The following is a 27,823-nucleotide window of genomic DNA, read 5'->3' on the forward strand; positions in this document are numbered from 1 at the left end:
TGATTTATGTACATAGTCAGCAATATATCATTATGGGTGAGGCAAATGGTAAATCTGGTACATTCACTAGAAAACAACAGTCGGCTACACAAACAGATTGTATGGGCTCCCTCATGGGGACTCAATTTTTTTGCTCATAACAAGACGAAAAAAAAACCATGATTATTCTTAATTTCACCTAATGGATGGTTGACTGTATACAATCCACACACAACACATGCATAAACGAACGTGCCAGTAAGAGATCATAAGAGAGTCTTCATATACAGAACGACCACCAACCTTGCTTGAAGCGAGCACTTGTTCCTGCACCAAGCATAGTCGCATTAGGGAAATTTGACTGTATCTTTTCTTCTTTTTCAGCTTACAATTATCCGATCTTCGGTGTGCAGTGGCACCCTGAAAAGAACGCCTTTGAATGGTTTCCAAAGGTGGCCATAAATCACTCTAAAGAGGCAATACTGATAACTCAATATGTAGCGGACTTTTTTGTCAACCAAGGTGGGGAAATTTTTTTTTAGCTTAATGTAGCGCCCTTTGCAGCCCTTCTAACCCTTCTCCTTTGAGTTGCACTTCTAGTGTTCTTCCACAAAACTGTCTCCTTTGTGGGATAGAAAGCCTCCATCCTAATTGATCCATCCCACAATTCTCCGCCAAATTGTCATCCCTTCATTTACAACAACGTAAAGCCTTCCTTAGGGTGGAAGGACGTAGGCTTCGTAACTTGTGCGAAATGTTTTTGATAACTTTGGGTAATCATTTCTTTTCAATAAATCAACATTTTAATCCATGCAAAGATTATTTACACAAAAAGTAAAAAGTATGAAGAAAATTAAAGTGGATTGAATAAAAAGTTTTTGGTCATCTTTTTAGCTATGCCATTTTGTTGCTGCGCTACCATGAATATCCCGACCCAAAATGTTGAAAATCATTCTTAAATATTAGAAATATGTGGATAAATGGAGGATAGTGTACCCGAGGTTGAGGAACTGAAGTGAGATTTTATTTTCAGCTCGTCTGAGTGGGCACAGATTCTCAAGTAAGGAGGATGAAGATGCGGCGTTGATTTACCATCACAATCCAGTCTTCTGTGATCCGGACATAACCCACTTTGAACAATGCTATATTTTCTAGAGATGGCTTTTGACTCACAGATCATCGTGTGTTAAAGCGCTTTTCAAATGAAGCAAGACAAATGATAGGAAAATATGAAAGGAAAATGTGGTCAAACATTGAATTTCACAGGTCTAGTCAAATGACTACACATGTAAAATTTTACAAAAACTTAATACCTTTGCGAGATTCATACTTTTTGGCCAGTTATCCCCCGTCACTTCATGGGGATGTATTCTTCTAAGATCTTATAGAAATTGCAGCTATGCGATTAACGATTTGCATGTAAAGTGAAACTCGTCATTGGTTTCCCCGTGTCTTAGAACAATTGCTTTGTTAAAGTTAGGGACATTTTTTATAATTGCCGAAAATAATACGGTTATATTTTGGTTTTGCTACACTTCGCTGTTCCAGTAAACTCACGCCGCGCTTTCACAACACCACCGCCTTGCCGTGTTTTTTTTTTTTGTGTGTTTTTGTTATTTTTTTTGCATTGCTCTGCTGTACTTTGTTAATGCACCATTTATATCCAATTGCCAAGTTGCATGAAGCCTCTAAAATCTCATTAAAAATTATTTTGGCCTGGCGAGCTTGGATTTTTCCTATGGCGAGGCTAGCTGTGAAGATATTCTGTGAACGATACGGACGAATGTACATACCGTTACTTTCCTCACGCCCGAGTTAAGCGAGGGGAAAGCATTCGTTTTCCGAGGGGCAGTGAATTTTCATTTTCAGTATTGGCTATGTCAGTGAAAGATATGTGCCTCCTTGAACAATCGTGAAGACATTATGGATCGATGGGCTTCTTTTCGGTCCATTAAAGAACCCTTAATAAAGGATATGAGCTGATACCCAGCCTTGCTTACCAGGGACTTATCACATGGACAACTATTACGCCGAAGCATTTCGCTGTCCCATGCACAAAGCAGGTCGGGAAAATGGTCCCATCTTGCCCACTCATTAGTCAATCAGAAAACAGGATTCGGTCGTCTTCTCTTGTGAATATTCTGTAGAGACAATCGGAATTGCCTTTTTGCGACCAAAGCCACAAGTTAGTCAGTGAGAACAAAACCATTCCTTTACCACTCCTTGCCATTTGTCCTCCTTCCTTTCCATTCGTGTGTATGTTGTAGTTCAATTTTATACTTGTTCAAATTTTTTTTTTCCTTTGTTCTCGGTCATGTTAATGTATGCTAATGAGTTTGAAACAAAGGAAAATAAAATTTGAACGAAGGATAAAATTGAACTACAACATATATACCACCGTGACTCAGGATGCATCACGCATGCACCATTAATGACCTTTAATATTTTCTTCTTGAAAAAAAAAAACACAACCGTTTTCACACGACAACTTCGATGAAAAACGTTAATAATTTGCGTCATAAATAACTCATAGCCTTAATAATAAAAATAAATAGGCTTTGGCAGAGTAGAAGGCTGAATAAATCATTTCCTAGCAAAGCAGAGATTCAAACACGATAATTATGTAGTATTTCAAGAAAAAAAAAATGAACGCCATTTTATTAGGCGGACGGAAAGAGAGCTGCTTTACATAATTTTTGGACCTGCCATCTTGGTTTACCGGCAGACCGATATAATTATTAGAAGTATTCCACAACAAATTAACGATGAACTACATTAACTTAAGTCGCTTCGTCAAAGGATAGTATTAGATGTAATAAATACTCTTTCATATCTTCATATAATCAATTTTATCAAATAAGAAAAGCTTCGGAAAAAAGTGTAAGGCAACAAAGTCTCGAGAGTTCAAAACGATAATTACAAAATAATGTAAACATTTGTGAATCCACAACATATGTGTTGAGGTTTCTGAGAAAGCCAAAACTTGGTAAATACGATAAGTTCCCTAAATATCCGTTTCGTATATCTGATGAAAATGAACGGTTAACGAAAAGTGAAAAAGTTGAACCATTTTGCAAAATCATGTTCGCCTCGAAGTGGATGTAAATTGCACCTTCAGCGAACCAGTTAATTGGAAACTTACGTAAATCGCAAATAAATCACGAGACAATAAGTAATCGGTACTTCGTGATAGTGCAAGATTTAACGAATAAATTACTTGTTGGGTCAAACTACTTTTAAGAGACGCCATTTTAGCAATTCCAGTTTGTGCCCAACATCTATGCTAAAATATTGCTGGCCGAATTACTTCTCGAAGCCGCCAATTTTCTATGTCGATGTCGCCGGCCGCTCTTTAAGTCCTTCATGTCAGATTTCCACTGTGCTATCATGTCCGATAAAACACGCAAACCCTCCAAAATGCCATCTCCGCATTCAGCTGAGGTTGGCTGTAGATACCACAAATGATTAGAACTAAGATTATGAAGCGATAATTTAGCTGAAACCTCCATTGGGGCTGATGCGTTTGGTAAATCTTGTTTGTTCGCAAATATCAAAATCGGTGCTCCATTGATTTGAGCGGAGTCAACAAGATTGAACAGTTCAGCCTTCGCCTCTTCAATTCTTTCCTCATTTGCACTATCAACGACGAAAATAATTGCGTCCGTTTGCCGCACGTACGCCTTCCAAAGTGGACGGATATGTTCTTTTCCGCTCACGTCCCAAATTTTAAATCTCAAGTCCTTAGACGGTCGAACGGTTTCTACATTAAACACTGGAGTCGGAACAATTCTTTCCTTCCAATCTTTCCACTTGCTTCGATACAAAATGGCAGTTTTCCCACTCTTGTCGAGGCCCAACATGACCACATGAAATGGTCTCCGCAACTTAATTCTCGGTCGAAAGCGACGTAAGGAAACTATCACCGCATTCCCCATTACCCACTCCGTACTTTCCTCAATCGTATCAAAATATTGCGATATTCGAAATAGAGGTCACACCAGTTGCTCCATACGAACTCTGAGAAGTATTTCGACGGCTTTCTTCTGTTTCAACTGGCAATTTCTTGGCACTAATGCCAAATTAGACGAAAGAAATGTTGAAAAGCGAAATTTGTGTTTCGGTTTCGCACTAGCTAGCGGGAGTGTACTACAACTTCTCGTGAATTTTCACATCTGTGCGTAGTAAATTTAAACGAACTTGCTGAAATATGCAAATTTCGCTAATCTGGTTTATTGACAAACGGACTACTGATTGGTTCGTGGATAAAAGCAAAATTTGTTCATTGTGCCTGAACTAGGCCTCAACAAGAACGCTTTCGAGGGTCGCAATGAGATAAACAATCAATGAACGCAATATTTCGCGGGAATTTTTGCCTTCTGTTTCCTCTTTTCCGTGTAACATGTCACGCCGCGACAACTGTGCGTATCACATGTATTTCAAAGTAAACCCTAGTAAAGTAATCCGACAGGTACGTTTCTATACTTGACCGCGGGCATAGCTTAATTAGTCACTCACAGATTCTTTCTCATCATCGAAATTCAATGAACACGGAACCGAAACGAAATTAGGTGTCTGCCCCAAACTAAAAAAATAAACGTGATCTTGGTACCCTCTCCTCCCGGAAGCCGGCTTTCTACAATCGCTTATAATAAAAAACTCCATTCATGAAGTTTTCTCCTTTACTATTAAAATGGTTAAAGCTTATCAGTTATTCCCCCTGGCTTCAACAAATTCTTGCGTTAAAAAACCTTCCATAGGATGAAACCAGGGATAAAAAATATACCATCTTTTTAATTTCCTTATTGAACCAAGCCTTTCGAAAATGATGCTGCAATGCATTAGTAAGATCTCCCCCTCAGTGCTAAAAGGAAGATTTTAGAAATTATTGTTGGCAGTTAATCGATCCAAGAAAAAACAATTTTTCAAACCAGAGACAACAGGTGGTTGCCTGTGATAGCTAAAATATGTATATCGCAGTGGTTGGCGATAATATTGAAGCAAAACAACTCAAGCCGAATTTGTGGTGTATAAAAGTATCTGAATACTCAAGGCGAAGAGTATCTCTTTCGTACTACAGTTTGTAAAGACTGGACTAAAAAATGAAACATTATAAGAGATACCGAAGGTCTTATAGAAGGAGCTCAATTTACCAAAAAATGCATCAATTTGCGGTTCAAGGTTTCGCCTTGTCTGAGATGGAAAACACCTGTTGTACTCTATTGGATAGCAATAATTGTGGAATACGCCATACCAATATACTCATTCAACCCACATCAATTAATATTTAAGAGCCGTCAATGAGCCGGTTAGTTTCAAAATATTAAAACTCAGCTCAATAGGTAGGCTCAGTTGAAGGATCGAAAGATGGACAAAGCTCAGTGTTGGAGACCGGATGGAAGCGTTTGGAATCGAACAGAACTGTTTGAAGTCAAACAAACGTATTAGAAATCGGAAAGAACTTTCTAGAATCGGATACTACAGTCTTATATTAGGCAGATGAGTCTAAAGATCAGGCACACCATCAAAAAATTGAACTCAACTATAGCCTCCATAAGAACGGATACTTTCGAAAATCAAACTTATTGAAGGCATCTGGAAACGGACGGAAGCACCCGAAAATGGACTTACGAGTCCAAACCGGTCAATGGAATCATGGAAAAAATGATAAGCAACCGTCCGAAAGCACACAGAAGCGTCCAAAATCACTCCGGCAAGCGTCCACAGCAAATCAAATGGAATTAAGAATTAACACAATTTGGGCACTAAAAAGTAGTCACTCTGTATTAAGCAAAACACAAATCTGAAAATAGCTGAATATTTCTTAAAAATATGGAAATTTATTGTGGCAATTAAATCTCAACGTTACTTGTCAACGTTTTGTCCTACTACAAAAATTGGTATATCAGGTATTTTTTTCAAAATATTAGTTAACAGAGAATATTCTTCAATATTGACCATATTTATCACTGTGCTACTTAATACCTATTTCAGAAGTCAATGAATTATATGAACGACATAAACGAATAAAATCTTAAATATGATATACAAAATGGTTCAAGCAGCTGTAGTTCTTGACATACATGCTTGACCAAAAAAAATGTAAAAAATTGTTTGCATGAAGATGATGTTGGAAGAAAATTTTAACGGAGGCGTATATGTTTTACATGTAAGACCTTTAAAAGAAATGTTTGCGGAAGAAAACTCATGAAAAATAATAGTCCGTCCCTGATCAAAGGGCGATCTACTTCTGAAGAATGATTAGTTCCCAGACTACTAACTCTCTCGTCGAAATCAAACATGGCGAAGGATCTATGGCAACTGTGAACTTAATCAAAAGCGTTGTGAAGTGAGAACTTGTGTTCACCTTGTGATTATCATAACTTATACTCTGAGAAGCCATGGAGAAAACTATTCTGTTGTATCAAGATGTCACGTAATCTCTTGTTTGCAAGGCAAGGAAGATAAAGTTTATCAGTTCGGAGAATTCTTGAGCAAGAGAGCAGGAAGGTAAACAAACTAATTGTGGGATCTACTTGCATTCGCCTTCAACTCATGATTAGTCTCTCATAAGTTGTACAAGTTTTCTGCGACGGGTGTTCAGGAGAGGGAGAGTTCGCATCTTAAATTATTTTCGTGCAGAGTGGTCGGACAAATAATTTTTCCCTGGATTAAGCGAATTGCATGACCTCACTGCACACATTCACTTCGTGTCATCCTAAAATGCAGGAAAATAAAACGTGGTTAACTTTACAGCTGATATGACGAGTGATTTTGGTGCTTTGAAAGATCACTCAGTAATTTATCTTTCATCCCGTTGTTCCCTTGTTGACCAAAGTAGAGTAGAACATACAAGTTAATTTGTGGTTAAGAAGTATATACTCAGTGCAGCAACCAAACCTGGTTCCTTTAGAATATTCCCTGAAAGAACTGCGAGGGAAATACATCACGTTTAGAAGGTGTCTGAAATTACCAAAAAATCATTTTTTGTAATTGATGTAACTTCCTTGTTTTTCACATGCATTATCAAATTGAATGTTATTAAGAATAATTTTTCAAAATATCATCTTACAGGCTATTCTAAGCTCATCAAGAATGGGAGATAACGCCAAGCCCCTTCGCTTCACAATTGAAATCTTCAATGCCCAATTTGTATCTTCAGGAAGCTACTTTTTGATGTTAAGAATAGTTGGAAGCAAAGTGAAACGGTCTAAAGTAAAGCTGTACGTGGGCAATTCTGATTTACCTTTGGAGGATCACCAGTTTACTACAGATGCATGTTTAGAAGATGGGGATCCTGAGACTTTGATGACTTTCACAGACTCAGTAATCACCTTTTGGTTGCCTTCTGGTATGGTTATTGCCTTTCATCTATATTTGTCATCCAAGGTTGTCATTAGAATTAAGTTAGAAGGCAGGGTAAACTGACTGGCTGTCAGACCATTGGTCACCATCATTTTTAATAATAATAATAATAATAATAATAATAATAATAATAACAATAACAATCTTTTATTAGGAAGCTCCATCACAATAGTGGTTTACATAGAGGTCCTAAATACTAGATGTGTATTATATCAAAATACACATCTAGTGGATATACATTTAACTGTGTGTGTGAAAACAGAAAATAACTGTCATTGAAATGATTCTAACTTCAATTTCTAGCAGTAAAGAGGTCAGACACTTCACAGGTTTATTATCAACAAACAAAATGATCAGCTCCCAGTTTGCTAGAAAGCTCAGTTGGTAGAGCACTGCACTGTTATCAAATAGGTCATGGGTTCAATTCCTGTAAAGGCCTGATTTTTTTTCAGGCCTTACTTTCACCACATACTACCTAAGAAGTGTTCATTACTGTATTTAATTTCCATTCATTTATTCATAGTCATTGAGAAAAATGTGAAGGTGTAGTCTGATCATCCGGGTGAGTGTAGTCCTGAGAAGGACTGTTGTCGGTGGTAGTGACTGACGTTTCAGCAACCTGTGCGGAAGTCATCATCAGAGTCAAGTGAAGGATTGTTGTCAGTAGAATGTTCTGATGATGACTTCTGCACAGGATGTTGAAACGTCAGTCACTACCACCGACAACAGTCCTTCTCAGGACTAAACTCACCCGGACAATCAGACTACACCTTCACATGTTACCCCCGGGTTCAAACCATTTACTTCATTGAGAAAAAGTTACTCATTCAAAAAGTATGTCTCAGAGTACAACAAATTTCATCTCTGAGAATCCCAATTTTCAGAAGGAGCATGTCCCAAACCCTATAGAAAGGCAAACTGTAAACCAACATGCCATTCTTACTATGCAGGATTTGGATTTACTGACTGTGAACTGCTCGGAAGGAGATTCTTGTGAGAAATAGCAGCAGTCAGGCTTCCTGATATGTGTGTATTGTGTATAATCTTATAATTTTTTACGTAAAATTCATTTTGTTTAAGGTGGCATAATAAGCTGTAAATACATCCAATAATTGGTTAAATATTACTCATTTCACCTAACAAGTTGAATTTCTTTTGAACATTCAACATCAGAGAGTGCAGATGGGGATATTCAACTCATAATAGAAGCATATCGTCTTCCAGAGAATCCCATGCATGAAGGTGACAAGTGTGGAGAGGCTGTTTTTAGTGTCTTCCCACGGAGGAGTGCATTATTTTCAGCCGTGCGACAGTCAACACCATCAACTAAAGATTCTAATGAACTATACCAGTTTGAGACCAACATTACACTGAATCAAGCCCAGGAAGATCAGGGACTTTGGATCACTTGTGGTACGATCAGGGTAGCCATGCGGCTTGTATTTGAAGAGGAAGCAGAGCAACCAAGTAAGCCACATAAACTGTTATATGTAGTTCTGATTTACTGGTCAGCAAGTCAAGTGGTCTGGGTTGATCTAAACAAGATCAAGGTGGTCAAGTTTTGGTATAAATTCCTGCTATAGGTATTCTCTGGCTTTACAGAAGAAAGTTTTACCAATGCCAATGGGGAAGGAAAATGTGATTGGTGCATGGCATGTTTTAATGAAATTGTAACTCAGAGCTAGATTATAATCCTCCACAAACCTGAATTGCCTCATCAAGACCTACTCTAGAATCAGCTGTACAGAGTTGCTACAGTACAGCAAATTTAGAGTTGAATTCAAGGTTTACTTTTCCCAGAAAAGTCATTCTGAAATCTTTAATTAATTTTTATCATAGCAGACTGCTTTTGGTGAATTATTTTTTATAGCACTGGGAATAGGAATTCCAAATGCTGCCAAGTTGAGTTCTGTGTATGAATTTACTAATAACTGCAAGTTTGGGTGCTCTGTAACCAAGCTGTAGGTGTTTTGTGCCATTGACTATATGTGATTAGACTGAATATAGTTAATGTAAGAATTGATTTCTAGAGGGTAACTCTTGGCTGATAGAACAAAAGCATATAAAAATATATATCTTTTCAAAAACACCTGAAAAGGTCAGAGTGTATCTAAGTTTCATCAGTAATAAGAATTATTTTCACACATTGGTGACAATCATCAACAGATCTACACTGTGACTTCTTTTAGGTATATGTTACTCATTAGTTTATTGACTAAAGCTGCAAGGTTAATTTTGTTAAGAATGTAAATAGTTTTAGGTACTGAGTCCTTTGCAGTTCAAGAACAAGATGATGCAGAAAGTTTAGCTAACTTTTTACCAGGGAGCAGGGAGGTAGAAAGCAAAGAGAGAAGAACTTTAGCCACAGATGTTGAAAATGAAGAAGTGATCTTAGTCTGTGAGTTTTGTAACAATAATGATATACTGTTAATTACAATCTTTGAAACTTTCAAAGTGAAGGCTTTTAGAGAGCAGTTAGTATCATATATACTCTGATGTTTTCTAAGAGGTCGTCCCAAAGGAACATCATAATGGATACTGGTAAATCTTTTTTTTTATATTTAGTACATGCTGCTGTGCTCTAAAATCAACTTGTTTGATTACAAATAATTTTCAGGCACAATTACTTTTTTAAGATGAGGTTTAAAGTTGACATGTTAATCCAGCTTCAGTCTTTCCTTTGTTTTGGAATCAAGAAATCCTGTGGCGGGTGGAGTGGAGGAGTCAGGGTACAGTTCTGTGGTGGTCTAACATCAAGACAAATCTGTTGCTTAATGTAACACACAGTGGAACAACATGCATATCAAATTACAGTTTAATTGAACTTCAAATTAATCTTTTTTTTAACAGCAAGAACTTGTGTTTTAGGGGAAAAGGAGAACCATTCCAGGGACACTCTTGATAGGGTGTCCAACCAACAAACAGGAAACTTATTTGACAGCTCAGATAGTCAGATAGCAAGTGGCATAGAATTAAACAGAAAGCTTGATGCAGATGAGGCAACCTGTGACAAAGAAGAAAGAATTTGGGAAGAGAAACTGGTACCACCAAAAGTTAAGGAGAATTTCTTTAAAGCAATGCAGCAAATGGTGGACCACATGGACAAAAGCCCATTAGAACTTACTGTAGAGAGCCCAGAGTCTTTAAATGAAATTATAACATGACCAAAGTAAAGTGCGCACTCTGATTAGTGAAGTTAGCATACCCCATTTGCTCATGGGTGTACACTGCTGACGTGAGCAAGTACAAAGACTATTTTCCGCACGCGCTTGTTTTTCTCTGGTCATGTAAGATTTGTTAAATAGAAGGGACCTCTTTAGCTACAGTGTATCAATGTTATGTTATAAAACAAATGGTAAACACCACAGCATACACTATTGAGTTATGGATGCACTTGCACTTGAGAGGTTTGCTAAGCACTCAAGAAGCTAGAGTCGCTCTCAGCTATTGCCTCACGTGACTCTTACGTTTCTTTCGTGCTTAGCAACCTCCTGTGTGCATCCATAACTCAATAGTGTACGCTGTGGTGTTTACCATTTGTAAAAGGAACTACAGTATGAAAGGTTTAGACAGAGAATTCCAAAGGACAGGTTGGGTTTTTTTGAGAAAGAGAAAGTGATGAGATAAAAGTTGCAAACATGAAGGACAGAGGCAACAATTCTCATACAGAAAGACAGCCAGGTTTCAGTATGTATCCTGAAGTCGTAACATTTACCTGCATGACTATACAAGATTTCAAATGACTATGATCGACACTGTACAATTGAAAGTAAATTGTAATTGCAAAAAGAACATCATTTGGATTTGGACAGAATATGAAGCCAGAGTGTTTAAAACAGCGTAAATAAGTGGGATAGCAAAGAGGGGAATATGCTGTTGTCAAAGGATTGTTATTTATTGGTAGAAATCACTTGATCCTGATTTTTAGTTTTTTTTTTCTGTTAGAACCTCCTAAGAAGCCACAAGCACTTCCAATTTCTAAAGAACCTAAACCAGGTCCTTCAACTACACCAGATACTCCAGCAGGGTTTAAAACAGTGAGTAACTTTTTCCTAAATTTATGTCTTTAGTTATTTAATGTTAAAAACTTCTTGTTGTGTGCTGAATTACGTGGTTTCACAACCCCTCCCCCTCCACCTTTGCTTCTTGCTCTTCAGCCTTACCCACTCCCTTTCCTTCACCCTCTAACCATCTCACCCCATGTCCTTCCTCCACCCCCCACCCCCCCACCCCCCCACCCCTCACTGGTTACTATAACCCTTCAATTTACTTGCTTTCCCTGACTCCTGACCTGTATTGTTTTCTAAGTGTTTATTTTACATTTCATCCACTCAGATCCAGGAGTCTGCCCTTGGTTCACATGTCAACAGTATACCTGTGCATCATCTGTGTGGGAGTAACACAGCAAGAGAAGGAAAATGTGAAGTGGCAGTTCTTATTCATGGTGCTCTGGGACTGCCAATGAAATCTGATGGAAGGGCTCCTCAGCCGTACATTGTGGGGTTAGTAGTAGAAACTATTGAATAACCTGTAAAAGAACAATAGTTCATCTGACATCTTTTGTGAATTGCTTTAATTCTCTGATTAGATGTCTTGATACAAACTCTACTTCAAGCTCAACACTAATTACTCTCAATACAAACCTTACACTCCTTGCTCTTTCGACTCGAAAGCACATGTACAAAACTATTTTCGGCCTGTAATCAATGCTAAATAAATATTAACAGCGTCACACCCTTATTGCATAATCATGTTCTCGACACATCCTTATATCATGTACTTGCTCATGATTACTTTTTCATGCCATCTGTAGTACATAAAATTAAGTAGCAATGGATATAAAGTCATCGCAAAGTAAGTTAGAAACAATTTATCGTAAGTGCTTAATTAAATAAGCTGGAGCTTTAGGTATACATCCGCAAAATTGAGTTTAATCTCTAGCAAGTGCTGTTGAAACACCTCATTCTCCTCTCAGTGATGATCATACAATGTTATTCATTTATGACCATATTTTTTTGTGACCAACATTGCCCAAGGGGGGGGGGGGGGATGTTTCTGCAATTGTGATAAAAGTCTTGGCTGGATAGTTTGTTCCTCTCATATATTTTATCTTTTATAAGTATCTTTTTTGGGTGTACAAAAGTCAATATTTTTCTTCCAACAAAGTCTTGAAACATTTTGTTACAATGTTACAGGAAGTCCAGGAGAGCAGTGACAAAGATGCAAATGGGTCAGTCAGTTACGCATGCTGTCATTCAACCAACACACTCTCCATCTTGGGAGGAACTGCTGCTGACTGAGGTTCATAAGGATGAAGCTAACGATGAAGGTCTGTCTACAAAAATTTCAAACAAGCTGTTAGCAGACTGGCATTTATTTTTATTTTCTTTCTATTATTTTCTTGCACAGCTGTTATCTTGCTGATGGCAGACCATCCTAGTAAAGAGTTACTGACAGAGTATACGGTGCCACTCAGCCATCTGAAGCCTTTTCATCAATATCATTTGGAGTTGGTTCAGGTATTATACACTTTTGTGTGTAAAAGGAGGAACAGAGGGAGATTTGATTTTGGAATGCTAGGCTAGTCATCTGCTATAGTGTAGAAGAGTGAGGTATGCAAGTAGGCTCCCTGTGGCCGTTTTCTCAGATTTGTTATTCTATTCTATTCAGAAGGTTGGGTGGAGGAGTACATGCAAAAGCCATTTGCTTATAAATTGAGTGGTCTCGCTGGCCATTTCTGACAAATGTTGAGTGTCCCTAGTCACTTAAACTTATGGAATCCAGGACAACCTTAGGTGATAACTGGGCCTCTTGAATCCTTTTGCAGATTGCTAATCTGTCAGTAGACTTTCATTTGACTCTTTGCCTGTCTGTTTTATTTGGCTTTTTTCGACAGCCCAACTCAGAACTTAGTGGTGACACAAGACTGTACATCACACTGATGAAGAAACTGGACATGTTACCTCTTCCATCTGTAGAGGAAAAAATTTATGGCTTAGAGGTAAAGCAAATGCAACAGAGTGAAATTTGATTTTGGAATGCTGGGCTAGTCATCTCCTATTATAGTGTATATGCACATATCTACATCTACATCTACATAGGTTAATTGACCACTCCCCATAGGGGCTTTTCAGGGCCAACATCCACCCATCCCACCCAGGGGAGGACATCCACCGCACAGTAATCTCGTGCGTGGGAAATTAACGTCTCCTACCCCTAACCCTGCAGGAGACGGGGCCTATGGTTTATTCGTCCTTATCAGGGAAGACTAGAATATTTATCCATTTCTTGATTATACAAAGGTAGCAAATTCCCCTCACTTATTTTAAGACCGTGAGTATTGGGATGTTCACATCCAGTCCTTTGTCTTTCAGAATAATGGCTTCACTAAAAGAAAATTTAATGAAATGTCCATTTTTGCTTTATTTTAGGTGTTACTGAGGGGCATGGACTCTCCTGTGTCGAGCCAAATGGGTCCACTGATTGCAACAGGAAGAATTGTGAATAACTGGAGACAATACAAGTAAGTGTGCATGTGACTATACCTATGACTGAAATAAAAAGCAATAACAATAACTGTTCTAACAGGAAGAATTGTGAATAACTGGAGACAATACAAGTAAGTGTGCATGTGACTGTACCTATGACTGAAATAAAAAGCAATAACAATAACTGTTCTAACAGGAAGAATTGTGAATAACTGGAGACAATACAAGTAAGTGTGCACTGTACCTATGACTGAAATAAAAAGTAATAACAATAACTGTTCTAACAGGAGGAATTGTGAATAACTGGAGACAATACAAGTAAGTGTGCATGTGACTGTACCTATGACTGAAATAAAAAGCAATAACAATAACTGTTCTAACAGGAAGAATTGTGAATAACTGGAGACAGTACAAGTAAGTGTGTATGTGACTGTACCTATGACTGAAATAAAAAGCAATAACAATAACTGTTCTAACAGGAAGAATTGTGAATAACTGGAGACAGTACAAGTAAGTGTGTATGTGACTGTACCTATGACTGAAATAAAAAGCAATAACAATAACTGTTCTAACAGGAAGAATTGTGAATAACTGGAGACAGTACAAGTAAGTGTGTATGTGACTGTACCTATGACTGAAATAAAAAGCAATAACAATAACTGTTCTAACAGGAAGAATTGTGAATAACTGGAGACAGTACAAGTAAGTGTGTATGTGACTGTACCTATGACTGAAATAAAAAGCAATAACAATAACTGTTCTAACAGGAAGAATTGTGAATAACTGGAGACAGTACAAGTAAGTGTGTATGTGACTGTACCTATGACTGAAATAAAAAGCAATAACAATAACTGTTCTAATAATTTTCAGGTAGGATTCAAGTAGCCAAAAAAATTAATAATAAATAAATCACAGATGAATAGAGACTAAAGTAAAATGTAGTTACCAACCGTTGATGATAGCTGAATTTATATGGAATAAGCACTAGATACCATTGTGTGCATCACGATGACAGAGAACAACAACTGAGCTTGTCATCTTAATTGAAAATCTACCTTAATTAATGATAAAGTAACCAAAACATTTGTAGCAATTATTTGATATATTATTAAAAGATAATTCATAATTAAGCAGTGAATTATCACAGAAATAGAGCACTCATTTTTCTTTTATTATCTTGCTCACACTTTTACACCTCATTCATTCCTGAAAAGTGTCTTGTTCTTCCAAGGGAAATCATGTTATCAGCTCAGCCCAGACCAGCTGGGGTAACAGTGACTACCATTCACTTCCCATCTCCTCACCCAACATCGTTTGCCATAGCAGGAGCCGTAAATGAGTTTGGAGCTCCACAACTGACAACTGCTGCTGAGCCCCAGGAACAGCCTCAGTGGAACCAGACTCTCTTTTTTCTTGGGGATAAATCAAGTTTGTTCACTGCTGAATCAGCCTTGGTTTTAGAATATTATCCAGCTTCACTTGGTAAGATAACAATGGTCCACTCATAGAGCAATTAGATACTGCTTGTGCTCTGTAGGAGACAACACAGCTTACAGGTTACCACACTGTACTCTAGATCAAGATGTGAAGTTTTGAAACCTGGTTTAGGATCGTTGTAATGTGTTGTTGGTCAAGGCCCTCTGCTCTGAAATATCAATGGGTACTGTGAATCATTGGGGAAAGTTGATAAAAGACTGCAACTAGCTCCATATCCAGGATCAGAAACAATGCTCTGACATGTAGTTCAGCTTCCTGCCACAGAAACCAAACTGTTCTGTTGCTAAATTGGCTATAGGAGTGGAAAGAGATCACATAGCAATCCACTTAGCTTTCTTTATTGTAAGTGCTGGCCTGTGTGGTGAAATCAGGTGTGGTGAGCCACTTGAGCTTGTAAACATACTTGACTAAAGTAGCTACTGTTGCTTGTATTAATAACAGCAATGTCCAGAGATTGTTGGCAGCTAACAAGCCCTGTTTGTTACTCCTACCAAACAATGGATCAGTTGCTGCTGTCTAGCCTGCAGTGGGACAGTGCAAAAATGGGCCTAAGGGTGGACAATCTGCCAGTTGAGGTAAATTACAAGAGGCTCTCTGGTGAACCATGTCTCATGACCTTATCAGGGTAACAAAGGATTGATAAAAATAATCTGATTTGTTGCACGGATTTGAATCTCTCGCCCTCTGATTTCATGGTCACTTTTTACAACAAAATTACCATGACATAGGAAAGTTTGAGGTTTAAGTCATAGAGGGCTCAGAATTTTTTTTTTCCCAGCCCTTGTGACAACTTTCAAACATCTTCCCTTTCATTCACTCTAAAGGCAAGATAGAAAATTGAAACAAACTGTTCACTAAACTTAAACCAAGGAAGCATGAACTAACATTCGAGAAGAAGTTTAAAATTACTTTCACCACCTTCAGCAAGAGTACTCAATTCCCGTTGAATTATTTCATCAATGCTTTTAATCACTTTGTTATCTATCCTTCAAATCATAGAAGAATCTGTGGACGTAAGTTTGCTCTTGGTTTTAAAATTTCCGTTACCTGGCATAAAGGAAAACTTGCTTGTTTTTGTTATGTTTTAAAGGGTTCCAATCTGAGAACTGCGGTTGGCTTAGGTCCTACAGTTAGCATTGTACTCAGACTTGTCACAGATGAGGTATGTGGAAATATTCTTTTACAGCTGACAAAGAGTTGATTTAGCATTCTCTAGCGGGGCCTGACCAGATGTTTTATGGTCAATTTAGGAAGGCTAATCAACCAACAGTTGTTTAATTATAAAGGATATGTAAAGTCTGTCTATTAGTGCAATGAATATACTCTTAAGGTGTGTTTCATACGTTGTTGCTTGAATGAGTTGGTTAAGTATCACACTAGCATCACAAACTTCGCCAGTATGCTTTTGTTACATACAGGATCGTTTTGTTGCTCACACCTGTCTTTGTCTTACAGAAACCTGACCAGCTTTGGTCTGCTGCCCACTTGTCCTCATTACCGGTTTTCAGGGAAGGACCTCAAATATCAGATGATGGAGAGCCCTTACAGTCAGAGAATATGAGGAAGGCAGAACAGGTGGTTAATTCAATTTCTTCTTTTTTGGATAAAAGAGGGTCGACAACTTTTCACGGGTTTAGGCTGAGTAAAATTTCTAAATCTATGAAAGGAGTGAAACTGATGACTCCTTCCTTTTACCGTTCAGATGCCAAGTCATTAAGCTCCAAGGACCTCACGGCTTGCTATACCACCAGGCTTTTAATGAAATAAACTGGTTGCCAAGGCTAGGGAAACGGATGCACCATCTTGAGCCACAGGTGTTAAATCCAATAACTTGTTTCTGTGTTTCTTTTCAGACACACTATGGTCTTCCTCCAATGAATGCGGTCAAGACAATTTTGCCACAGTTTCATTCTTTATACACTGCACCAAGAACTCTACCTGTAAAAGAGTATGTCCCACTGGGGAAATTATCACCTCAACAAGGGTGAGCCGGGTTTTAGTGAAGTATTTAAGATGTAGAAGGGGGGCTGATATATTATGGTGAAATCATGACGTCAGTTCTTTAATCTCTATCCAAAAGACCCCTCAGGATTTAAAGAAGAATTAAAAAAAAAATTGAGAGAAGGGAACGGCGACTTCCTTCCCTCCCCCTTTGTGTATCTCTGAAATGTTGATTATTATGTCGGATATTCATGGTGTACATTAAAAGGATGCCAAGCGCAGATATTTTCGTCATTGAAAATTTAATTTTATTCTTGACCTTCAATTAATTTTTGAACTCGCCTAGTACAAAAATTTCCGTGCAGTCACGAAGTGGTATGAATTATTCTGTAAAATTTAAAAAATCATTTTGTGTAGCAACATGATAATATATCTACTCGCGTACGATGTGTAGCACCGCCTCACCCCTCCCTTCCACACTCACGCGGACACAGCGGGGGTGGGTGGGGATCTTTACGGTCTTATTGAGGCCAAGACAAACGAAACTCCTTAATCTTTAATCCTGCAAGCTTATTTTGCGAGGTTCACATTAGATCCTTTCTTTATTAGAACAAATGATGCCTCAGGATCAAGTCAGATTCCTCTGGAGGTGAGAATTTTTCACAAACAGACGGAAGCCTCCAATCTCCTTCCGCTGATTATGTTATTTTGCACATGATTTTGGGGAATAAAACAAGAAAGCAAAGTAACGCAAAGAAATGTATAGTTAAATTACTATTGTAACTCTGTAGTAACACTGCATATTTTATTTTGTTTCGTGAAAGGTAACACCTTGATGTAGCAGTATAATTATAATGACTGAAGATTATCTGTGACGGTGGAATTGGCCTTGTCTCTGTTAAAGCAACCTGTAATGCAGTGGTTTATTTTGAACAGAACGCAGTAATGAGAAGTTGATGTGGAAGTTGTTTTTTTCCCTATGTTTTGGTTGTTTGTGAACGTTTCTTCATTTTTAGGTCAGAGGCAAGCTTGACGCCAACAGCCTTGCTGTCATGGATTACCAAATGAAGGTATGAGGGGTCATTTCAATATCCAAAATATAGGTTAAGATTCAGTGTTTGGTATTGTTATCATCGATAGTGTATACGTACACAAATATGCTGATGATTTGCAGAAACAAGTGTGAAAACATGTCCTAGAAATAAGTAGTGCCACATTCTCAGCATCGACAACACAAATGGTTATTGTTTTCAGAGGATTGCGTTTCTAGTATCTCAATTTACTTTAATATTAGAAATTTTATCATTTATTATTACAAATATTATTAGAGAACTAAAGCACAGGTGTTTTTAAGACGACGTGGGCAGGTGAAAGTAAAGAATTCTTTTCCCTGACGCGCACTAAAGAGCTTGGTCTGTACTGTTTAGTTTAAAATGCTAAAACCATGGCTGTCCAGTTGTCATGCTGATATCGAAGCAAGTCAGGAGTATTTGAATTCTCCTTTCACTCGATGTTTGTGTCCGTGAAAAATAACTGTGCTGAAGTTCCATCAGTTCTAATGATAGTAGGGAGTGTTCTGTAAAGAATCAAATTTATAGATCTGTCTTTACGTATGATGCACGATCCTCGCAGTAGAGAGCGCTATTTATGCAATAGCGAAAATCAGACCTGAAAAAAATCAGGCCTGTACGGTATTCGAACCACTGACTTCTGCGATACTAGTGCAGCGCTTCACCAATTGAGCTAACAAGCCAACTGGGAGCAGGCCGTTAAGTTGATTCGTAATAAACCCGTGATGATAAGTCAGATACAATGTACATATGAAGTTCATATGTTTTGAACTGCGGTATTAGATACGTATGATGCACGATCCTCTCTACTGCGAGGATCGTGCATCATACGTATCTAATACCGCAATTCAAAATATCTGAACTTCATATATACATTGTATCAGATCTGTCTTTTTAAAGTACATAGAGGGAATATTATTAGCATTTAGACCTGTTGCGGATTGCAATTTAGTAATCTTCTCATGGGGCTTACAGGAGGTGGATCGCTACAGAACAGCAATGAGGAAGATGGCAGCCGATCTCCTGCATGTGCGAGAGGATTGCAAACGTTTAGAGGTGATTACGTGTTGAGTATAAGGAACCTTCTTCTTTTATAGTAAGAGAAGTTGATAATTTCAACTCGTTTGCACGAGTCCAGCCCAACGAAACGTTTTAATTTCAACCACTTTTTTATTCGAACAGGCTTACGTGTATCTAGGTTCCGATAAATCTTTAAATTATCAAGGGGTTATTAAGTTAAGAGAGAAAATCCCCTGGAATGTAGGCCTTATTTCTCAATTGTTTTTCTTGGATCGTTTTCGAGGTCGGAAATTCTAGTTGCGTGCTGCGAGTTTTTCTCTTGCGCACAAGTTATGGCACAAGCAAGTCAGGTGGCCCAGGACGAATTAGCTGCGCTGTAAAGCGGTCTTAGGTTTATACTAAGTTGTAATCGATTCTTTCAGGAAGCCAACAGTAGGCTAAGGAGAGAGTTGGGCCAACATGACGAGATATCCAGGTTGATGGTCAGCTCCAAAGACTTGGATAATGTAACACATTCTGAGCTGGTACAGAAATTTGGTAAGAGATACCTTTTTATCAGTCAGCAGCTATGAAAAAAAAAGTTCGTCGTTGCCAACGACAGCGTAAAACAACTACAGTTCTGTTGAAGTCTTATTGTTATTAGCTTGAAGTCTATTTAAATGAAGAGCAACTTACCTTGACCATCTCTCAGCGTAAAATAGTATTGAAGTTTCTTGTTTTATTTCGTAAGTCATGTTGAGCAAAATGTGTTCCTCTTTTTACTTGTTAGCTTACCTTTTCTTGCTGACATTAAATTCAGATTTTTTTATCACCAAACGGTAGCAATATGGTAATTTTCTGTTTTCATCTTGTAATTGTGCCAGTGTTCTTTGGCAATTACTTGGTTACGTCTGTGTGTTTGACCGGTTTCATTCTGTCGCGGACTGACACAGCAACAGAACTCTCTACTTTTTGAATTTTTGTACTTGCAGTGCTTTTGAAAAAGAAGTTGGCAGATGAATCCGCAAAGAAACAAGAAATGAATTCAAGACTTCAGCATCTTCAGAATGATCTTATCAAGGTGCATTTTGTCTCTGATTTACTCCTAATATCCGATCAGTGATTCTCAGGTATTCTAGCTGCTATCTTCTACCTTACTCCCTGTTTGTTTGTTTAAAATTCTTAGCAATGACATGTTTATTACTTCTATGCACAAAGGGCTACGTTTGAAAACGTAATATCAATCAGAATTAGTATGTGATGTATTGACAAAATCATTTCTTTGCAGAAAAATGAGATGGAGAAGGATTTTTTGAAACTACAAGAAGCTCACGAAGGGCAGCAGGCACTTCTACAAAAGTTACAGGCGAGTGGGATTTACTATGACATATAAATGTCTAATTTTGTTTGTTCTGTTGCATTTGAAAAAGAAGTGTCGGTAATCTGTCAACATAACGTAATTCAACGTACCGTAACATAGCTTCGCTTAATGGTGTCAACCCTAAATAACGCGCTCTCCAAGAATGCAGTGTTCGCTCATGGTCTAGAATTCTCGAAATAGGATGGAGAATAAACTTTAAAGAAAAAAATGCCTAACTGCATCTTGAAAACTTTGTAGTGTAGCGGAATTTATCTTAATTACCTAGGTCAAAAAGTTTTGTCGGTGCAATCGTAGCGTCCAATTGTCTTTGAAACTCACACACACATTCTTCCACTTACTGCTCTGGTCTTTGATTTTAATTGCGTCACTGTATTTCGTTTACAAGATATTTACAAACTGTATGTTTGGTTTTAAAATTCTGAACTCGAATTTCTGCGCTGACAGGGAAAGGTACAGAAGGCACAGACGATTCAAGATACCTGCAAAAAACAAGAAAAGGTGAGAAACTATTGAGCATGTTTATTAGACTGAGTGAGTTGTAATCCTTTTTGAAAAAGGCTACAATTCATGTTTAAATGTGCATTTTTTTTGTAGGTTATTGTGCAACTTGAGCAGCTTTTGGCCAAAAAAGGAAAGGGACCTTACAATGGAGGTGAGTTATCTTTGAAACGCATCAGTTTATCATAGCCGGTTACATTTCTTATCTGTTTGTTTCAAGAAACTCGTACGAGAATGATTTTAAAAAAAACGTAGTTGTGTTACAAGGGCGAGTCTAAAGGTGCAAGTTATTCGTTTTCGAAGAAACTATTTCGTTACGACTTAAGGAGTCCAGTTTCGACAATGCACACAAAATGGTTGTCTTAAGTTGGTGGCATAAAACGAAACTAAATTTGTAGCTGCTGATCACTTGCGCTTTGTACCTCCCTCCTCCTCCACCACACCAATATACCCAACATGATGTCACCCATGTTACCTCCCTCCCCTCTGGCTTACTTTTTCCTCGGAACCCTCCCGTAGAGAAAGAGATCTTTATGACCTACAGCGCACTAATCGCTGGTTAAATCGGATCTACTCAAAAAAGGCAAAAATGGCAACATTTTTAAAGTGACATGTCATTCATTGCCGCGAGCGTGAGGCAAAAAATAAAAATTCCGCTTTATTCGGCGACGAGCTCAAAATTTGCCGTCTTTCTCTATACATTTAATTATAACATTACCAAAGTAAAGCGCGCGCTCTGATTGGTAGACTCAGCTCCACCATTTGCCCATGGGTGTACACAGCTGACATGAGCAAATGCAAAGACTAGTTTTCCGCTCGCGCTTTTTTTTTGTGGTCACGTAAGATTTGTTAAATAAAAGAAAACTCTTTTGATACAGTGTATCAATGTTATGTTAAAAGACAAATGGTAAACGCCACAGTGTACACTATTGAGTTATGGATGCACTTGGGAGGTTTGCTAAGCACTCAAGAAGCTAGAGTCACTCTCGGCTATCGCCTCGCGCGACTCTTACGCTTCCTTCGTGCTTAGCAGCTTCCTGCATGCATCCATGACTCAATAGTGCATGCTGTGGTGTTTACCATTTGTTGACAACTATAATCTCGTACTAGTCTCTACAGAAACTGGCGAGTCTTACAGAACACTCAATGAAGAGAACGTCAGACTACAGGCAGAGGTTTTGCAGTACAAGGTAGTTATATGTTACATATTTTTTCAGTTTAACCTGCTTTAGTGATGCTAAACGCTACATAGTCACCAAAGAAATCAGTCTGTTGACTCCTTTGGAATTTGGTCAATTAAAATGAAGGGAATGTGAATTGCCAATCTAGTCTCATCTCATGTTCGAAATAAGGATTCCATCTAACTCATTCCCCAGGAGTACATCAAAACGGGTCAGCTCATTACATCCCAAAAAACCCATTGTCAAACTTACTATCCTATACGAGGCCCAGTTTTCTCTCTTTCTCCCGTCAATATAGTCTATATATGTATATAATCTATTGATCAAGTGCAAGGGTAATAAAATTGGATTTTGTCCACTGATTTTAGCGGTAGAAAGAAAGCTACTAAATATTTTAATTTTGTCTTTTAATTAGGAGCAGTTGAAAGCAGCGGAAGCCAAGCTGAAGAAGCCAAGGTATGTACACCTAATTTTTCAATACACACTTTCTGCGTCAACTGCTGGTCTGACCGCAACCCTCGCCATCTTACATCGTTCATTGATAATCAGCTTTCCTCCACTTTTGAGAACTTGTCACTTTTGAGAACTGTTCGAAATTTGGCTTTAGCTAGAGATAATTTCTTGGACCTCTCTTCTTATTCTCTGGATTAGTTCTCATTCGCCGACGCAAAATGTCAAGTTTTTCAGTTTCATCCGTTGAGATTGTTAGTTTTAAAGTTGTAAGAGATAAAGTGATTACAAAGGGAACGGATGTTTGGGAGACTGTTACAAATGTAGCGCGGGAACTGAACCTCCCATGAGACTATCAGTTGAGGAGGTTACGTTATGGGAGCTGACTGCTGGTCTGAATTTGTTGCAGATCTCCAGGAGAACAACAAGTGATTGGTACCAGTGTAAGTGCGTCATTCTAGAACCAAACCCATTTTTTTGCTACTTTATTGTCAGCAGGGAATTATTGTTGTTGAAACGTAAAGCATTCATCAAGAGGGCCATGTTCTAGATGTGGTTTGCAAGTGTTTTGGCTTCCCTTTCATAGTGGAAAAACAAGTTCTTTGAAAGTGGTGTAAAGTTTGAATTGAAAATTGATTAAATTTACAGTGCGCCCGTGACCGAAGGTAGCTTTTAAGTAAGTTCAATGTTGATACGTTGTAATTTTGTAATTTCTCGTCGAAGATCAAGAAATCTTCCTGGTCATATGCGTGGAGGTAAAAAATGCAGATGGATGACAATATCTCCGACAGTTTATGGACTCCCTATTTTCGTTGATAGGCCAATGTCTTAAAAAAAAGGAAAGAGACTTGCATTGCGCAACAGTCTAATTGAATTGTCTGTTGACAGAACGGACCGATGTCAGATATGGAACGACTGGAACTTTTTGAAAAACTGGAGAAAGCAGAGGGACGGATTGTTGCTCTTGAAAAACAGGTGAAGTAATCAGCTGCATTGTTTCACGTGTAGGAAGTGTGGAAGTCGACCCTGCTTTATCTGTCAAAATTTTATAACATAATTGTCCATTTTATCCCTTGCTATCCTCTACAAACTCCAGGCAGTCATTTGGGTGGGAAGACAGTAAAACTGTTTGTTAGACAGACAGTCAGGTTGGATGGCTGGCTGGCAGACGGTAGGCCGTCAGACAGACAGACAAACCGACAATGAATAACTGGTAAAAAAAAAAATTGCTCAGAGATGTTATAATCTTAGCTCCAATATGGTTTTCACAATGTCCTTTCGTTGGTAACCAATGTAAAGTGAAATGTTTTTCCTAAAAATCTCTGTAGTTGGCAGATAACGTCAGAAAATGGGCAAAGGATAAAGCCGAGCTACAGGTGACAATTTTTTTTCTTGATCCTTTTAGGAGCAACAGTAATGCTTATTTTTGTTCTTTGGCCAAGTATTCTTTCGATCCGCCGTTTTCTTAGTTTCTCCATAGTTATTTAAATTCCCAGTTACCTATTTTGAAGCTCTTCGAGGCGTATGCTATCTAGAAATTGCTAATGATAATATCAGTTTTGCTGAAATCCCTTTATAAAGGAAGAGAGATGCCAGTAATGATGTATTATTTCATAAGCAGCTTTGTGTTTGATTTTCTCAGATGAAATTAAACGAAAGTCAGGTCGCCCAGAGGACAGGATACAAAAATTCGTCCACAGCTATTGATGTTCTAGACTGGGTTCGTATTAGTTTCTTCTTCTTCTTCTTCCTCTTCTTCTTCCTCTTCTTCTTATACTACTTCTTCTTCTTCTTTCATCTTTCTTCTTTCTTCTTTCTTCTTTCTTCTTTCTTCTTTCTTCTTCTTTCTTCTTTCTTCTTCTTTCTTCTTCTTTCTTCTTCTTTCTTCTTCTTTCTTCTTCTTTCTTCTTCTTTCTTCTTCTTTCTTCTTTCTTCTTCTTTCTTCTTCTTTCTTCTTCTTTCTTCTTTCTTCTTCTTTCTTCTTCTTTCTTCTTTCTTCTTCTTCTTCTTTCTTCTTCTTTCTTCTTCTTCTTTCTTCTTCTTCTTCTTCTTCTTCTTCCTCTTCTTCTTCTTCTTCTTCTTCTTCTTCTTCTTCTTCTTCTTCCTCCTCTTCTTCTTCTTCTTCTACAGGGAACTTTTGTTAGAGTTCAAAGAAAATGATTGCATATATACGAGAAAAACTTGTGCCGATTCTGAAACGTTTCCTCAGATTTTTAGTAATATGAGTGTTATTGCTAGTTTCTCCCACACATTCATCCTCTTGGTCCCAGCTGGAATATGGGGTCTTCCTTCTATCTGGACCTTTGCTTTTGTCCTAACCAAGTGGAAATAGTCTTGGAAATTTGTTTCCTTGAAGATCGGTTCGTTGTTGTGATCGACGAAAACACTTCTCGATACTTTCCTGTAAAAGATAGTTTAGCTGTTTGGGCAAACGAAACTCGATATTATGAAATCCAGAATAAAAGTGGAGCTCTTACCGCTAGGACCAACTCTGAATCCAACCCGACGTTAAGTGGTTTTATTTTTCTGCAGCATAATGGATCCAAGCCAAATTCACCTTCAAGACATTTGGGTCCGCGAAGACGGTCACCTAAACTGGATCCTTTGGAGAGAAGATAGCAATTAGAACCGAGCCAGTCTTAATGGATGATTTCCTGATGAGAGGACACTGGGTCCCAGCTAGGCAACAATTATCCCGAACGCATTGTTCATCTCAATCAAGATCTGAATTTAAATTTTCGTGACTAAACTGTGCCTTCTTTGTCGTGTATTCCTCAGAATTTGTTTTTAATGCCTGGATAGTAATCCCAGACTTGATAAGAGCGTTCTTCAATTGATTGTCGTAAATCCAAAACTAAAGTGGGAAAAACTGCCCGCGATAAGAACAAAGGAAACTAACACAGAGAGGAGGCAATGAGAGCTCGAGGTAGAAACAAATGAATTGCCAAAAGTGCGGAAAACGTCAGTAACCAGGTTGAGATTGGTGTTTGTTTTGCATCTGATTGGTTGAGAGAATGGCGCGAGTGTTCTAGACCAATCACAGGAGGAAGTAAAGCAAAACCGAAAGTAATCTCGGATTTCTTTCGACTCTCAGTTGAAAATTACTCTGTATCTTGACTATCATCACTTGTTTGATTAGCCTTTGTGAGGTTAATTGGCACAATTATCCTACCTTGTAATCAGGAATAAGAATAAGTCAGTTAAGCCTTCTTTTCGGCTTAACTCAAAGGCCTACGACTTGTGTTGTCAAGAATTTCTTAGGACTCACTGAAATTTCCTTAATCCAAGAATTGGCGTGTTAGAAGACTGATACGCTTACGATCTGTGTGCTCTACTACAGCTCTTTAAAACAACCGGTTTACCATTGTGGAAGTCGGAAATGATTACCGTAGCGAGGAATTCCACAATTTCGTTGATTAAAAGGTTTTTGTGCTGCTAAGAAGGTTGACATGACAGTCAGTTCTCAAACATGATGTATAATTTCATGTAAGTTAATTTGATCGAAGTGTCGAAATGTGTTTTATTAAAAAAATTATATTCCATCAACTAAAGGATGGAATAGGGGTGGACATTTTTCCGGGCTCTATCACGTGATAAAGCCACGCGAGATGTCAGGAGAACTCGAGGAAAGGTTATAAATCACGATTCGAGGGCAAGTGATTTATAAGCTTTACGAATAGTAGGATTTTTTTGAAACCGTGTGGCTGTGTGTTCCCGACCATCGCGTCCTATTTAGGTTGAAATTTTCAACACTTACTGGTCATACGATAGAATACTTATTGACTGAGTTTAGTCGGGCCGGACGGGAAAATATTTGGCTCTCCGTCATGAGGGACGGACCTAGCTGCGCTCGGTCTTTACTTCATGACCCCGAGCAAACTATTTTCCTGTTCGCCCCTCTAACTTAGTCTATAGGGACATAAACAGAAGTAAAAGACCACAGATGACGTCAAATAGTACGTGTTAGAACAAAACAGTGGAAGAGGCGTAGTCGAGGCTCCTCCGGAAACAATAAATTTAGATCGGGAATTCGGCGTTTATTTAGGTTGAAACATAAAGGGTTTCTAAACATGATGAAAGAAAACTCCAAGGAAAGTATAATGATCGACGAAATGGTTACCTCAGGGAATTATATTCGACTTTGAGCATGTCCGATAGTTGAAAGGCGATCTCGTATCTTCGGAGAATTAGACTATGAGAATGTCTGGAAACTTCCGTAAGATTTTAATGCGGAGAAGAGGGATCCATAGCAATGGTAACAAGGCGGGCCGATATCTCACTACTACGCTTTCTTAACTACATGAAGCTGTCTTGAACCGCTGGACAGATCGTAGAGTAAATCCGTAGGCAAAATCTCCATATGACTGTTCACGTGGGTTGAGGCGCCTGTTCGAGTTACATCATAGGCGGCCCAAGCATACTGTGTATGACTTTGGGTTGTAAAGTTTATTAACGGCAATAACTAACTTATTTAAAAGATCGAATTTCAAGCGTACGTGTGGGCCGTCAAAAAAAGGACAAATTTAAAAAAAAAAAAAAATTCAAAAGGATAATAAAAGCGAGGAATAAAACATGTGAAGTCTCCTTACCTTTTTCCGTAGCCGCTTTGTTGCCAACGGTCGTTTTAACGCTGTTTTGGCGACTTGCTTTGTAAAGCGTGCGGCGTCACCAATCAACTGTAAAATAGGAAAAATTATTTTAAGAAAAAATTGAAAAGGAAAATGAAAGCGAGCAATATATCGTATGAAGTCTCCTTTCCTTTTTCCGAAGCTGCTTTGTCGTTTATGGTCCATTTGAATTTAGTCAGTTCCTTGTACGTAAAACATTCCTTCATACTGTTAATAGTTTAGATGGGTAGTAATTATAAACGGTAACTTTTTCAACCTTCTCACCACATTAAACTGCGAAGTATACGTATTTTAACCAAGGACATTGAATATGTACAAGGACTAAGATTAAATGTAACAAACCATAAGA

At 38.2% G+C, this 27,823-nt stretch overlaps 3 protein-coding genes and 1 pseudogene across 4 annotated transcripts in view; 3 read left to right on the top strand and 1 right to left on the bottom strand.

Annotated features, from left to right (window-relative positions):
• LOC111325581 (gamma-glutamyl hydrolase) overlaps positions 1-1,702 on the top strand; it is a 7,978-nt gene extending 6,276 nt beyond the window's left edge. Inside the window, exons 7-8 of the mRNA XM_088735418.1 lie at positions 364-501; positions 1,013-1,702. Of these exons, the coding sequence (XP_088591544.1) occupies positions 364-501; positions 1,013-1,134 (260 nt within the window). The 3' untranslated portion in view covers positions 1,135-1,702. The remainder of the gene's footprint in view (positions 1-363; positions 502-1,012) is intronic.
• A 700-nt stretch (positions 1,703-2,402) lies between these two features.
• Positions 2,403-4,234, bottom strand: LOC111325605 (ADP-ribosylation factor-like). Its single transcript, XM_022929436.2, has one exon. It carries the CDS (start codon positions 3,912-3,914, stop codon positions 3,258-3,260), a length of 657 nt encoding a protein of 218 aa, XP_022785171.1. The 5' UTR covers positions 3,915-4,234; the 3' UTR covers positions 2,403-3,257.
• Positions 4,235-6,246: 2,012 nt separating this feature from the next.
• LOC111325616 (coiled-coil domain-containing protein 33) lies at positions 6,247-27,626 on the top strand. The gene is made up of 29 exons (XM_088735377.1): positions 6,247-6,486; positions 7,051-7,327; positions 8,515-8,808; positions 11,287-11,378; positions 11,677-11,843; positions 12,537-12,670; positions 12,751-12,860; positions 13,238-13,342; positions 13,773-13,864; positions 15,061-15,311; positions 15,768-15,901; positions 16,417-16,488; positions 16,782-16,901; positions 17,180-17,310; positions 17,877-17,916; positions 18,284-18,337; positions 19,313-19,393; positions 19,780-19,894; positions 20,329-20,417; positions 20,625-20,702; positions 21,162-21,215; positions 21,312-21,369; positions 22,326-22,405; positions 22,812-22,852; positions 23,256-23,289; positions 23,735-23,821; positions 24,175-24,222; positions 24,489-24,566; positions 25,379-27,626. Exons 2-29 carry the CDS (start codon positions 7,072-7,074, stop codon positions 25,463-25,465), a joined length of 2,982 nt encoding a protein of 993 aa, XP_088591503.1. The 5' UTR covers positions 6,247-6,486; positions 7,051-7,071; the 3' UTR covers positions 25,466-27,626.
• Positions 8,965-11,276, top strand: LOC148721583 (uncharacterized; annotated as a pseudogene). Its single transcript, XR_015992476.1, has 4 exons — positions 8,965-8,986; positions 9,596-9,739; positions 10,210-10,491; positions 10,883-11,276. The product of XR_015992476.1 is annotated as an uncharacterized LOC148721583 (transcript).
• Positions 27,627-27,823: the final 197 nt, after the last annotated feature.

Source organism: Stylophora pistillata, chromosome 10, assembly GCF_964205215.1.
Source record: "Stylophora pistillata chromosome 10, jaStyPist1.2, whole genome shotgun sequence".
In the NCBI taxonomy this organism is placed as follows: domain Eukaryota; kingdom Metazoa; phylum Cnidaria; class Anthozoa; order Scleractinia; family Pocilloporidae; genus Stylophora; species Stylophora pistillata.